This window comes from Crocodylus siamensis, chromosome 3 (genome assembly GCF_052110815.1).
Source record: "Crocodylus siamensis isolate JL-2025a chromosome 3, ASM5211081v1, whole genome shotgun sequence".
NCBI classification, from domain to species: Eukaryota; Metazoa; Chordata; order Crocodylia; family Crocodylidae; genus Crocodylus; species Crocodylus siamensis.
Genome location: NC_143397.1, coordinates 215,966,547 through 215,981,640, shown reverse-complemented (window position 1 = coordinate 215,981,640; position 15,094 = coordinate 215,966,547). Strand labels below are relative to the sequence as shown.

The 15,094-nt window shown below is 43.0% G+C and overlaps 1 protein-coding gene across 7 annotated transcripts in view; it reads left to right on the top strand.

Moving 5' to 3' along the window:
- Positions 1–15,094, top strand: part of RUNX1T1 (RUNX1 partner transcriptional co-repressor 1) — a 138,797-nt gene that overhangs the window by 67,039 nt on the left and 56,664 nt on the right. For 5 of the 7 annotated variants that reach the window (XM_090040319.1, XM_090040317.1, XM_090040318.1 and 2 more), the window contains 3 exons: positions 1,953–2,090; positions 6,260–6,501; positions 10,203–10,292. In XM_090040319.1, the coding sequence (XP_089896445.1) occupies positions 1,953–2,090; positions 6,260–6,501; positions 10,203–10,292 (470 nt within the window). Of the gene's footprint in view, positions 1–1,950; positions 2,091–6,259; positions 6,502–10,202; positions 10,293–15,094 lie in introns of all 7 variants that reach the window. The other 2 variants (XM_090040324.1, XM_090040323.1) reach the window with 2 other exon arrangements.

Sequence of the window (15,094 nt, the reverse complement as noted above, 5' to 3'; positions counted from 1 at the left end):
TAAGGTGAGTGCCAGATACATTCAACCATTAAAAAAGAAATGAACATTTCAAAGAGAGTTTCCTTAATTCTTCAAATAAGTGACTTGCAGCTACAGGTTTAAATGTTTTAGCATAACAATATGGCGAAAGATTTTTATAGAAAAGTTTATGTTCAGGTGTTTAATAGTTTAGCATATTTTGATTTAAAACATTTCACTTGTCAGTGTATAAACCTTGAACTTTCAGCCACTCTCTTTGGACACTGTCCATTTCACTGCTGAGATTGCTAACCTTAATCAACACTGCAGTCTTAATTACTGAGGTACACTCCCCTCCTGTCACATGACTACCTCTTCTTTTTCAAGATTCTTTTCATTTCAAGTCCTTTACAAAACTAATTTGATTGTTATTTATAAAAGTGTTTTTCCCCTTAAAACAGTCCTCCAAAGAGTTGAACACAGCTTTAACAACTCCAAAATCTTGCATTGTGTGAGACCAGTTTTTTACAACTTCACTTTTGTAGCAGTTAAAGATTCTAATCCTGGCAGTCCTTTTTGTATTACGTGAACTTGATATCTGTTTTGAAAACTCTAACTTGAATCTGTCTTTACACACACTCGCTACATACAGTGAATATGCCTAGCATATAATATAGTATATATGTGCATTGTGTACATGTGTATAGACAGTTGGAACTTTTTGACTTCTCAAGAACAAATTCTTGGTGTAACTGCGTATGTCTTCTAGTATGAGTAAGGAATATAACTTTAGGATATTAAGTTTATAGGAAACACCAGTATTTTATTTGTTTTTGTAACTGTTCATGTTTTTTGACAGTTTGTTCCTCTGCCAACTAAGTACATGATGCTTATGAACTCATGAATCAAACTAAAACAGTTTGTAGAAAAAATGGTGAAAAAATTGACAGGAAGAAAAGTAGTTTCTCAATTTACATTAACATATGTATTCATTGTTAAAGGCCAACTGTGACCATCATAATTATTCAAGAAATAGCATAGAGTGTTACTGATATAAGTAAAGTAATTGGGCCTAACATTGTTTAAATATAGTTTGTTTTCCCCATTTTTGATATATGGTACTTAAAACTTTTTATTTTTTTTTCAAATTTCCCTCCTGTCTGTCTGTTTGTCTGTCTGTCTGTCTGTCTGTTTTTTGTATGTATAAAAGCTGGTAATTCAGTTAGATATTTTGGCTTCTATGACAAATACCCTGCATTATATACACAATTTTCTTTGATGTGTGAGTGTACAGACTGAGATAGATGATAAAGGTGGGGGATTTTTCCTTAATAAAATAAACTGGTATAAACACATACCACCTGTGTCAGCCAAAGGTACTTTTATTATGTGGCATATGGTACCTCTGTCTTGTCAACTTAAAGTATCAGAAGGTGGTGTGGTAAACATGGCCAGAACACATGCAGTATTTAACCCGGGTAGCTCTAATAGTTATAAGGACGAAAGATGGAGAGGGCAGCAGGTGTTACAAAGAACACCAGTCATGAAGAGAGCTGGCTTCAGCCAATATCTCACCTGTACAAAAGAGCTTTAGGTTTTAGTTCTGCCAGAGTTGTCATAAAGGGATTTATTACCTTCCTGCTTCTTCATCTATTTTCTCCTTCTATCTAATGTTAAAACCTTCAAGCAAGGTGGCATTATTACAGCTCCAATACTGCTTGTGAGGTAGCATCTGCACATGCTAGAAATAAAAACAAAAGATAATGCAGCCCTGTTATAAATGAGGTCCTACCATCTGTGTTACACTGCCTTAAGTGAGGTTTCAATGATGTAATATTGCAAGAACAAGCTGGAAAGATAAGCATGTATAATCTTCCACAGAAGATGCTGAAACTGTTCAGTTCAGGGTTAGCTTTTCATCCTCCGCCCCCTCCTCCCTCCCAATCTAATGTACTTGAAGAAATAAAATAGTGTGTTCATGTGGTATGTTACAGATCGTACTGAGAAGCATTCCACAATGCCAGACTCACCTGTGGATGTGAAGACACAATCCAGGCTGACGCCTCCAACAATGCCACCTCCTCCCACTACACAAGGAGCTCCAAGAACCAGTTCATTCACACCCACAACGTGTAATTAGACTTATTTTATTCTTTTGTTGCATATTCTTTTGATTCTTGCTGTATGTAAGAAATCAAATTATGTGAAGGGAAGCCTATATGACAAGGCTGGAGTGGCATTTCATTATGCTGAAATAAACTGATTAAGCAGTCTTAAAATTAAGAGCAGAGCAGATTACTACATCTTAATCTAGTAAAGCATTCAACTCAGAGGTGTGGTAATTTTATTGATGGGTTTGTTGCACTGTGAAAGAACAATGACTGCCAGTTTCCCTTGCTCTTTTGCTCCAATGCTTGTATCATTCCTTATGTGAGAAATATGGATAATCTTCTCAGCTTTCAGGCAGTTCACTTGTGGTAATGGAATCCTGTCTGCTATTGAATAAAAATAAACAGAATTAATCTTTTAGGGAGAAAGACATGAACATTTCAAAATAAAGTTCCTTTTTTTCCTCCTGATAATAAATTAATGAATTTAAACCATGAACCATGTAACACTTAAATCAGAATTGCCTTGTAAAATTATTAAAATATCCCTTTCATTTTGAACCAGTTGCATTTTATTTTGAGGTCACTAATTTGTAACAAAATCTCAGTTAATCTGATGTAAATGTAGAGCAGTGGGGCTTGCCACAAATTGGCCCTGTACCCTCTGCAGCTGCCACTCCAGTCCCTTTCCTTTACCTGATTTATTGCTCAGCTTTCTGCTTCCTGGCTTCCTCCCTGATCTTATGCTCGTCTTCTTGTCACTGTGCTGCCTGTCCCCTCCACACTCAGCCTGATGCACACTGGACATATCTACATGAGACGCTTTCATGGAAACGTGCAGAAGGCTAATTTGCTGTTCAGTAAAGTGTCATCATCTACACACGACCAGCAATCAGGATGCAGTAGACTAATTTACTGCACCTCCTGATAGGCCTGTCAGATACAAATGGAATCCAGCAGTGCAGTAAATTACTGCATTTTAACATGTGTAGATAGTGATGGCAGAATTAGTTTATTCTGGTTCAAAGTGAGCCAGAGTATATTTAGTCACATTAATTTCATGTGTAGACGTACCCAGTGAGGTTGCCTATGTTGCATGTGGCACCCAATTCCAGAAGTTCTGTTAACCCCAGGAGAATTACTCTGCATTTATATCATTGTAACGAAGATCAGAATCTGGGTCATTGTCTCCAGAGCACGTGAAACAGTCTGTAATTCCTTCTGGCAATTTGACAATGAAAAATTTTGCTCTCATATAATATTTAATTGATATAAATATAAGAGCATGGTTATGCTTTAAAAGAACACAACTTCTCAATCTCCTACTCATATATATTCCTACCCAGCATAACTGCATCATCTCATTTCTGTTACTGTAGCATTTGGTTCACTTTTTATTTAACATATGGTTTACCTCTGTACAAAAAGGCATTGAAATGCCCATGCATTTATTTAAGTCCTAAGACAAGGGTATCAAACATTTGGATCTGGCCTATGGAACCCTGTCATTCAGCCACTGGAACTGCCCCTGGGTCTCATCAGATCCATGTGGCATTCACCCATGGGGAAGAGCCAGTCTGTGGGCTGGATTGAGCCCATGGACTCCATCCTTCTCCTCCTCTCCCCCCAGCATACCTGATATGGCAGCTGCTCCAGTCCTTCTGGGACTGGTACAGATCCCAGAGTGACCAAAACAGTGCCACATGTAGTACAGTCCAGCTGGGGCAGCTGACATGCTGCATGCAGTGGCCATCCCAGCCAGACTTCACCACACATGGCATGCAGAGCCTGCTCCAGCTGGTCCAAGACCAGCACTGCACTCAGAGCTTGCAGGCGCAACATGCAGCATGGGTCTTTATGCAATTCAGTCTAGCTGGGGCAGCCACCCTGTGTGGCACAGTCTGGCTGGGGTGGCTACTGCATGTAGTGCAGCAGCCACTCCAGTTGGACTGCACCATACATGGTGCCATCCTAGTCATGGGCTGGATCCACAGTGCTCATCTGGTCTGTGAGGCCAGATGAATTTGACACCCCTGTCTTAGCGGAACTTTATTTTGAAGATTGATGGAGGAATTGAGTGGTGAGTAGGTTTGTGCGTACTCTGCATAGTTATAACATTAACCTGTAAGCCCTAAACCCTGCAAAGATTGTCTTTCTGCTCAACTTCAAGCCCATGAATATGAGACCCAAATTTGTTGAAAATTCCAATAGCTAAATTATTTTATTAACATTTTTGCTGATCCACAAGCAACATTTAAATAGTTTTTAGTTATTTACAGAAAGTGCCACCACTCATCCCATCCTTCAGACATGTATCTTTTGGAGTGTCTTCCTTGATTGAGTTCTTTCTGTGGACACTATCTCAGGCTTCCCTTCCAAGTCTGAGGAGCCTTTGTCTGCACCTCCCCATCCCTTCTTATAGGTGCTGCCCTTCATATTCCTCTGAGCTACCTCAGACCTGCCTTGTGGGTTAGCTGCCTATCAACAGTGGATGAGGAGACAGAACAAATGTGCTTGGGGTCCTTCCGGAGGGTGACATTCTCATATCTATTCCAAATGATTTACTTAGTCTTCCTTGCAATAGTATCAATTTAATGGATTTTAATATACATTTTAAACTCAGAAATGTACTCTAATTAAGTACTAAGAGGAACATGGCTTGGAGTTACTGTGACTGCAGTTTAAGCCAGCTCTTCCCTGCTTTTGCCAGGGAATTCCTGCTTCCCCATGTCAGCATGTGGGCTGAAGGTGCTGAAACTATATGGGCATCAGCCAACCCAGCAGAAGCATCTCGGTGGCCAAGGAATGGAAGTGCAGTTGCATCTGCACTTAAGCAGAAATTCTTTAAAAGTTCCACAGGGTTGTGATAGTTATTGAAGGTTGGTAAGAACTGGCATCCTTCAAAAAGTTTGAAAGAGTTGTGTAGAGAGATGGTTGGCTAAGAAAGAATAACTCAAAGGGAAGGTACATTTTTATGGGATGCTTAATCTGAGAGGCCACTGGCAAGAAAATGTTAAAATCTTTGTGCTGACAAGTTCTGTATATAGGGCCAGCATGTCAGCTGTATTTTACAATAACAGCTGCCTAAACTTTCTTGCTAGCTGTGTGGGTGATTCTACTTTGTAATTTTTTTAGAGATTTGTAGAATTCTACTGGCCAATTTCCGTTCTCTTTTTGGGTGAGTAGAACTTTGAGCTTATATTGAACCTGCAAAAACAAGGGTCCTTATTAAAGGCTGGAAGATGAGTGGTCCCTGAACAGCAGAGAAATCAACAAATGGCCTGTCCTCCCAGCCCACTGATCAGTTGACAATGTGGCTGATAGGCTAAGGACATCCTTATGATAGGCTAAGGACACCCAATAAATTGGGTGCACCCTTCACCCCTGCGTATAAGAAATCTCTAGCAGAGATTGTACTTCTGGCAGATACAAAGCTCCTCCTGAATATTGTTGCTTTTGCTATCCTTTAGTAAGTATGTAAACATCTAAGCAACAGCAAGGAACTTATAAGTCTTGCAAATGGAACACTGAGATGCAGAGAAACTAAGTAATTTGCCCAACATCACATGGGAAATCTTTGGCAAACTTGGGAATTAAACCTAGATTTATTCCCAAAGCCTACACTCGTGCCTTAGTTTCAAGACTTCAGTCTTAATAAATCCTGAGTGAATACTGCACTAGTCATATGGCATTTACAGATGTTGATGACTAGGAAATACATGAGAGAAAGAAAATAGCCATCTCATTGGGTGGTATAAGGTTAAAACTTGAAAGTTCTGCTTTTATAAACGCAGCTGTCAGTTGTGTATACAAAACATGATTAGAAAAGATCAAAGTTAAATTTAACCTTCACCAAATATGTGTGCAGAGGAGCAGTTTTGTTGCATTACACTTTTAATTGTTACACTTATTTAAGCATGTGATGAAAGTGACATTCAAATACTGTTTGTTCTGGTACAAAAAAACACTTTTGGGTGTCTGGCAGATGTGCACTGGGGAGCCACTGCTGTCTCAAATCTTATGTACCATGTAATACCAGCTTCTGTGGAATAGACATGAAATGTCTCGGAGAGTCACTCTATTAAAAGGCTTGTCTTTAATCATGCTATTAAAGTGCATAATCATTATTGAAGCCAAACACAGAAAACTCAAACTGATTAATTTACCTTGTTTTTTTTTCTTTTTTCTTTCAGTAACCAATGGCGCTAGCCATTCTCCAACAGCGTTAAATGGAGCTCCTTCTCCACCCAATGGCTTCAGCAATGGGCCATCTTCTTCCTCTTCCTCCTCTCTGGCTAATCAGCAGTTACCACCAGCTTGTGGGGCTAGACAGCTCAGCAAACTGAAAAGATTTCTTACAACCTTACAGCAGTTTGGCAATGACATTTCACCAGAGATTGGGGAGAGAGTGCGTACCCTTGTGTTAGGACTTGTGGTAAGTAAAGAACAGTAAATATCTACTATTATTTTTTCTTCATATTTGGAAGATTTATTTACAGGTATATAATGGACTTTAACCCCATGCACACACATATCATGGTTATTCTAGGAAAATTGAACACAGGACTATAATAACCAACATCTTAAGACCCTGGCATTAGAGAAATGGTCCTACCTGATGTCAGTAAATTACAGGCTGTTTTCAGGCCAGGTTTACACTAGAAAATGTTTGCTAGTATAGTAATATCAGAGATCTAGTCACATATTCTGGCAACAGTGCTATTGTAGACACTGTGCTTCTACTAGAATAACTTATTTGGTTCAAGATAAACATGGAAGATGTATTGGCCAAAGTGCCAAGGTAAGTGTGCACTGGGAGTATAGATATACTGGGAAACTTTTTTTTTTCCCTGGTACACACCTGGCAATGGGCAGTGAGGCTCCCTACTAGGACATTAATCCAGTATGTTACAGTTATACCTCACATTTTTTTGTAATAGCATCTCTGATTCATCTATGCATGAATTATAGTACTCAGCAGTTTGTTTTTTGCTGCTTATCTCAAATCACTTTCCCATTTTAAAGACAAAAATTAAAGTTCAGAAAGTTTGGTTGCTTACAATTAGGTCACCACAATAAATCAGAAAAACAATCAGGGAAGAGGGTACATGGCAGGACACACTGCATATTAATATAGTTAATAATCATAATTAGTTAATAATAATAAATGTTGCTTTTTTATTTTACAGTAAATACTAGGTTTTCTAAAAATTCTAAACCTGGTAACAATAAATAAAACTTCATATACTACCTTTGTTCTTGTGTACTCTTTTTGGTCAAGTATGTTGTGATGAGGGGGAGGAGAGAGGCGTGGGGAGAGCAGTCACAGGGGAGGTGATGTGGGCAAGCTGGCTCAGCTGGGCTCTTGGGAAGGCAGCAGCTGGAGGAGAGTGGAGGCTGCCCCAGGGCTCCAAAGACTCGGGCCTCAGTGGGGTGCTCAGCAGCACCGGAGGTGGGGTTCGGCCTGGGCCACCCAGCTCCATGGGGGTGCAGCACAGCCGCCCTGCCCACAGGAGAATGTTGCCTTGCTGGGCAGGATGTGAGGCTTGGGGGCAGGGGAGGTACAGCCCCCTGCTAGGGCTGTGTGCACTGGGTACAGCGTGAGCGGGGCGAAGCCCCCCGGGCCGGGACTCCCAGGGCAGGATTCCACGTGCCTGCCGCTGCCAGGCAGGCAGAGGCACTCGGCCAGCATGAGGTATTGCAAGCAGTGGCAGCAGCAGCAACAGGGTGGAGGGACTGTGTGCACTCCAGGGCAGGCATGGGTGGCATGTGCCCCCCATACCTGCCCCAGGGTGAGCATAGCAGCAGGAGTGCCCCCACATCCCATTGCCTCCAGAGGTCCCCACATCCTGCACAGGTCCAGAAGTAGCACCATGTAGTGCAGAGCCCAGCTCACAGCCCGCCTCCCCCCACATGCAGATCTGGGGGGCAAGTGCCCCAATGCCTGCCCTGGTGTGCACACAGTGGAGGGAACCTAACCCCCCTTCTCCCGCATCCCTGGAAAGGTCCAGGCTGCCTTTGCACCAGCCCTGCTGTGGAGACGGGGCAAGTCGGCCTGAGGGGAGAAAACCCCCAGGGAGCAGTGGGCTACCACTGTGCTCTGCACCATGCTACAGCTGCCTCTAGAGATGTACAGTACTCCATGTGCCTGCTGCCGCCGGGTGGGCAGAGGACACAGTGCAGCAAGTGCACAGCAGGCACACTGTGTTGCACAAGGGTCCTGGGCCAGTGGCAGCATGCTGCAGAGCTCATCACGCAATGGCAGTCTGCCTCTGCCCCATGCATAGATCCAGGGGGCATGTGCCCCCCCATGCCTGCCCCAGGAGTGCGCAATGGTGGGGAGCCCCCCCCCCACCTCTGGATGAGTTGCCCAGGCTCCGACTCTCATACCACCCATCCCAGGGGCCCATTTGCCCCAGCCCTTGCCTCTGCCCCCCTACCTCCCTCATTGTGGAGGTCTTGATCTGTCCCCCCCCCACCTACCCCCCAGCCTGCTTACCTACTGGGTGCTGTGTTCCTGTCTGTGTGAGCAGGCTGTATGCAACATACTGCTGCTGAACTCTGTGTGTGTGTGTGTGTGTGTGTGTGGGGCCCCTCCCCCCCCAGTCTTCCACATACCACTTCCAAGTTGTCTGCATACCACTGGTGGTACGCCTACCACAGTTTGGGAACCACTGCTCTAGATATTTCACTGAGCAATAGTTAGATCAGGAAATGAAATGCTATCACTTGTAGCCTGATCTCCAGAGGTTGTGACTTCCCCATTAACTGCTGTTGGGCCCAAGAACGTCAACAACTCAGAATAACAGGCCACAGATAACATTTCACAAAAAAAGTAACAAATTAATCTAGTCATTATAATTATAAAAAACCTCACAATTAAATGCACATTAGTGTAATTTTTAAACTATTGTTACAGGTTTGTAATTTAACAATGAGTGCTACTGTGCACCTGGTTTACTTAGACGTCGCATTGACTTTACCTGTATTCCACAGAATTTGTTTTATGGCATGAAGGGAATAGGTAATAATGGAGTAAAACTGTTAAATGCAATGACAAGTGGTAAATTTATACATGAAGGTGACAACTGTCAATATTCAGCAACTACAACTTTGAATTTAGTATGCTTATAGTTTGGTTCTACTTTGAAAAGTACAGCTGTAAGTTTTCTTTGTCCCATAATTGTTTACTGTCAATTCTTATATCAAATTTTCTTTTGTATATAATTGACAAGTGTTCTCCAATTTACAAAACTCCAGCTAAATTCTAAAAATCAAGCCACAATCTTTCCATCTGAGACTGTCTCCTATAAAGGCTGTACATGTCAAATTAGTTCCTGAGTTGGACCTGTGAAATCCGTTGTCATCAAATTAAGAGAGACCTGTGGACCTGTGAGACTTTTATGGTTTTCACTGCTTCTAGTTGCCTTCTGCAATGTTGCACTGATAGAAGTGAACAGAACTTGGTAAACAATTCTATTGATGATAAATAGCACTGTCTAACATATGACATAATCCTGGAAGTGTTTTAGGATTTTTTTGTATGCTTCTGTAACCTGCTGACATAAGTGTTTTAAAATACAAATTAACTACAGTTTTATCAAGTATCAAGTTCTAGCATGTATCAAGTTTCTCCTCTAATATTCCAGTCCTGGACTGAAAGCTGAAAGAGTGGCACCAATAACAAACAATAAATTGTCCATTAAAGGCATGCTACCAGGATGATGTTTACTGTAAGAGTATGGAACAGATTCTGTGGCACAACAAGCAGCCTAAATTATCTATGAAATCCATGGTGTTGTCACCAAACAAAAAACGTTTGGCACCTTGAAGACTCAAATTTTTACTGCAAGGATTAAGCAACAAATGTTGAAGATTTCAGTCAGACGTTTTACATGCATAATAAATAGAATGTTTTGTAAAATTATTCAGTCTCACTGTAGTATAACAGTCGTCTTCCTGTCGCACACTATATTTATTGATCAACAAATTTAATGTGTAACATGCAAAATCGTTCTGATACTAGTATTGGGAACATGTCATTACGCAAACTCCTTTTACTAGAATTTGGGTCCTACTTTCTTCCTAATGATTTTTATTATTTTGTCACCAAGACAGAATTTTTTTTTCCTACAGAATTCTACTTTGACAATTGAAGAATTTCATTCCAAACTGCAAGAAGCTACTAACTTCCCTCTGCGACCTTTTGTCATCCCATTTTTGAAGGTATTGCACAGTTCACTGATCTGGAAACTATTTCAAACCATATTGTTGCTAGGTCACAGATGTGTGTTAGTTTTCCTTTTTGAGAGAGTCAGGAAAATGAATCTAACATTTAAAGGCTTCTTTCCATAGTTTAATGGATGAAACTCCATTTGACTGAATATTTTCTTTGACCATTTCTTACTGCTTACAAACGGTCGGTACCATAATTTTATACTTTCTTAATTGTTTTTATTTTTAGCCTAAAAAATGATTGCCTTCAGTCTTTTATGAGCTGAATCCAAAGACAAGTGCTGCATACAGGCCTTACCTTTCTACTGGGAGAATTGCGGCTCTCCTGGTAGAATCCATGAATATACAGATATTTGTAGAGTTTCTCATGAATGGAAAATAGCTGTTCCAGGTGAAAAAAAACTCATCTCTATCCTGGCAGAAGACACTTCCAGGACAGTTTCTCCTGGGAGAATGAATGGCTGTGTCCTTCTCCGCCTCTTGACTCCTGGGGACTAGGAGGCTGACCCCAATCTAGAGAAGGTACAAGGGGGCAGGTGCTCCCACCCCTCCTGTAGACCAGGAGGGGAGGGGAAGAGCAGCCACTGCATGATCTCCATCTATTCCTCACACCAGGGTTCCTGATGAGGTACTTTGCCCTGCTGCCCCAGTCCATCTGAGAACAGGAGGTCTGGAGCAGCTATAACACTTTCCCCAGACTAGGATCACCTTGGACTGAGGAGGGAGTGATGAGCAGGGGAGAGGGCACAGTTTCATGCTGAATTACTGTGCTGCATTTTAGAGATCGAAAATTACCACCAGTAGAAATGAACACCTGTTTGCAGCCCCAGTTATTTACTAAGTAACACTATAAATTCAGAAGACTAGATTTGCATATTTTGCATGGCTAAGAGTAAGGGTTAGTATGGTCATCTGTTGTTGTACACTAAATATACTACCCCTGCATGATAAGTATGTACAGCACATCAGTATTAGTCAAAGACTAATCTTTCTTTTCTGGTCCCAGTCACATGACATGGGTGTCAGTCCAAGAGTTTATAGCTGGGGCAGTATCCATTGATCCCAGTAGTAACTTCTGCATATTCCAATGTATAAAAAGAATCAAAATGCAATAAAATGTCATCCAGAACCTGATGCAGCCAATTAATAAAACACAAAGCTAGACACAAGTAGGATGGGGACCAGACTAAAAGATCTGAACCCCAAGGCAGGTAAGAATATTATCCCCCCTCTCATTGTCTATCTCTCATTGTCTGTTAGTAATTGCTCCTTTAATGACTTTCTAAATGTGCAGTCCCATGTTCTCATAACGTTTCTCCCTGCATTTCCTGTTTGCTATGATATGTTTTTTACTCCCATTGTTTCTCTTTGTCAGTTTTTGTGTGGGCTCATGCTGTTTCTTGTCAACATGTGAGCATTGTCAGTTGTTGTCTGGATGTCCTTAAGATCCAAAGTTGTTCTGTTTACAGGTGCAGATAGTTATAGTTGTTACTTTGGTAGGTTGCCATCTGTTTTTCTTTTTGGAGTGTAGTATCCTCTCCCAGTTGCAGTTGTGGTAACTCTTGCTGTACTCATTGTTTGTGTTATGAGTTTTTATAGCTGCTTCAGGTTTTGGCCACAGAAGTCAAATTGCTTAGGATTTGGCACTAAAGAGTTTTTATTATTCTGCTCATAAGTCTTTGACCAGTAAAGCAATGGGTGATGTGTTGTGATATTCTAACAGTGTTAGTTTATGGATCCTGAGATCCTGAGAATCTGCTAAGGCTGTGTGCATGTGTTAAGGTCTTTGAATTTCTCTGACTTTGTGGCTATCACATTTTATTGTACGTAATATGGTCCTGACATACTGTGTTTGAACTGTCTTGTAAGTTTGAAGATGGTGTTCTAATATGAAAGTCATCCTACTTCATAAGGCCTTATGTAATACTAAGTTCTTAGTGTTTAATTTCAACTTAAATTTTGCATATGACCCTCTGCGTTGCTGTGAATATCATTCATATTTACCTGGGAGAGCTTGTTGTCTAACAGAATTGATAATATCTCAGTGATGTGCTTATATGATGGTGCCATGATTGTGTCTGAAAGTGTGATCTCCAGCCAGCATGCTGATCAGGGAGCTGTTAAAGCTAGGAAACACTGAGTTCAGGGGTGTGTCTTAACTTCTAGAGAATAAGATTTGCCAGTCTTTCTCCATTCACATATCATATCCTAATCCTTTCCTGGAGTTAGACTCCTGAAACCTTCCTTTCAAACACCAAGATTGGGTCAATACTTTGTTTCAAAAACAGTGGTTGTGGTACCTTTCCTTCTGTGTAAGTGGTTGAAGTAGTCACGCAGTATGTGGGAGGATCTGATTTCAGATTCTTTCTCTGTGTTGAAGGAATTTGAATCTACTTCACACACCTCACAGAAGAATATTTTTAGCAATTAAATTAAAGGTATTTTGGAGTAGTGGCCTCTCCATTCAAAGCTATTCTATTTTGAAGGAGTTTATTTGACCAAGGAGAGGGGGAAGAATATGAAAAAGACTATTTCATAATGGCTGGAGTGCTTACCTAGAAAGAGTACTGAATTCTTGTCCTGTTTTAATGAGACCTTACTGTTTTATATTAAGAATTCGGAGTGTAACCTAGTGCTTTGGCAGGACTGTACATACTTTATTGGGCTACAGAGTGCAGCTCAGTTCTCTCTCTCAAGTAACATTAATTTATTCTTTCACAAATCCTGGCCTGATTTTAGCATTTATTTTTTGCAAAATGAAGCAGTTGCAAAGAGGGATATTTGGGCTAGGGACAGAAGTTGCACATAAATTAGTTTAAGTGATCAGAAACCAGTTTAAACCTGTAACAGAACAGAAATTCAGTGCACATAAACCACTTTCAAAATGGCTGAAACTGGTTTAAGAGATAAACCTGGTTCAATGTAGTATCAGATTTAACTGAATTAGGTCAAACCAGTTTACAGAATTTGTGTCCTAGATCCCTTTCTGGTTTCAGTTAACTGACAGTCCCCCAGCATCCCAGGATGCTTTGCAGCCTTGGGCTGGGCTGGGCTAGGCTGATCTGGGGGAGCAGGGTTGCTCCCACCCCTCTCCTCCCTAGCCAGAGCACTATCACTGCTCTGGCTAGCTGAGAGGGAGTGGGGGAGGGACGAGTGGTGGAGGGGAGGTGTGGCCAGATGCCAGCCCTGGGCCTGAGGCCAAGAGGGGGAAGGAGAGGTCCAGCCAGTGTTGTTGCAGGCAGAAGCGCAGGAAAGGTGAGCAGGGGAGAGATGCCCCTGGAGGCATCCCAGCGCTGACGTCTCTGTGATGCAGTAATGGGGAGAATGTGGGGCATTTAGAAGTGGGCACCAGACCTGGGAGCACATGTAGAGTGCTTTCATTTCCCTACAGGGCCATGCCCGGGTCCAGGCCCAGAGCAGGGTCAGTGTCCCTGGGGAAGGGGAAGGCAGTGGCATGGATCAGGAGACATGCAGAGATTCCTCTCCCCAACCCCTGCTGCCAACTCTGCCTGAGTCACTCACCCACTTGAGGAGCTGTGGCCACTGCTGGAAAAGTTGCTGGTGCTCACCCGCAGAGTTACTGGGCATTGCAGCTGCCTGATTGCAGCCACCTCTTTTAGACCACCCGGCCTGGCAGCTAGGCCAGCTGCTGTGAGTAGCAGTTGGGCTTGACACGGCGGGAGCAGCAGCAGCGGCAGGTCCCCTGGGAGGAGCCAGCCAGCCCCCATGGCACCTGGCACCTCTACCCGAACTCCCAGCAGTTCTGCTGCCACAGTGGGGCTGCCCCAGCCAAGTAGCATGCCTGAGCGCAGCACTTCGAGCAGTTGTGCAGGGCCCAGGGGGAGCAGCCAGGGCAGTGCAAGCAGGGAAGTGTCCCCAGGGTCTCCCTGGGCAGAGAGCAGGGGCTGTGCAGCTCTGTTTCACTTCATTGGGTGGGGGAGGCCCAACTTCATCCAGCCCCTTGTGCGTGTCCAAGAATGGAGCTGACTGTCCTGGCAGGAACACAGGTCCTGGGCCTTTCCCTCTCTTCTTACTGTAGTAAAACAGGGGCCTGAAATGCTCTATTCTTGTAGGAGCAGCGCAGGGGGTTCCTCTGGATGAGGTCTTGTAATCCTAGAGGAGAGTGGAGCTAGGAGGGACCTGCAGGTGTCACATCTAGCCCAGCCCCTGCCTGAGGCAGGAGCATCCCTGTTCAGACCGTCCTGTACACACCTCTACTCTACAAAAGATGACCAGCAGCCCTGACACAAGGCTCCCCCTGCCTCAGCTGCTTCATCTGTGAGCAGGGTGAGGAAAAGCCAGGCAGTCCCCAGCTGGGGACCCTACAGGCCAGGGTAGGGGTTTAAACCCCTCCCCAGTCATACTCAGTGTCCTGTCAGGGCACTGGCCATGCCCCTCTTTCCCCCCACCAGCTTATCTCCAGCCTTGTGGCTGCTGCAGAAGAGGAGGGAGGGCTCACTGTAGCGCCCCCTGGCTTTTAGCCTGAGCCATTGCAGGCATGTGCCTGCATTTCCAGAATCAAAAGTAAATGTCTGTTCACGTGGTTTCTGGTTCAATCTATGCAGGTTAGACTAACCTGCAAAGATTGAATCATTTCAGGCTCGGGCTTTTTTGAATGTCTGTACTTAACCTAAGAGAACCACCTCTCCCTCCTCTTCTCTCCACAAATCCTCTATAGCAGCAGTGTAGCAATGTGGCCTGGGCCAAGGCAGAAATAATCACTTCCAGTTGCAGCTGTGTTGGCGAGTTTGGGAATGCATGGCTGCTGGCAGTAACCCCTCTTTTTTTTTTTT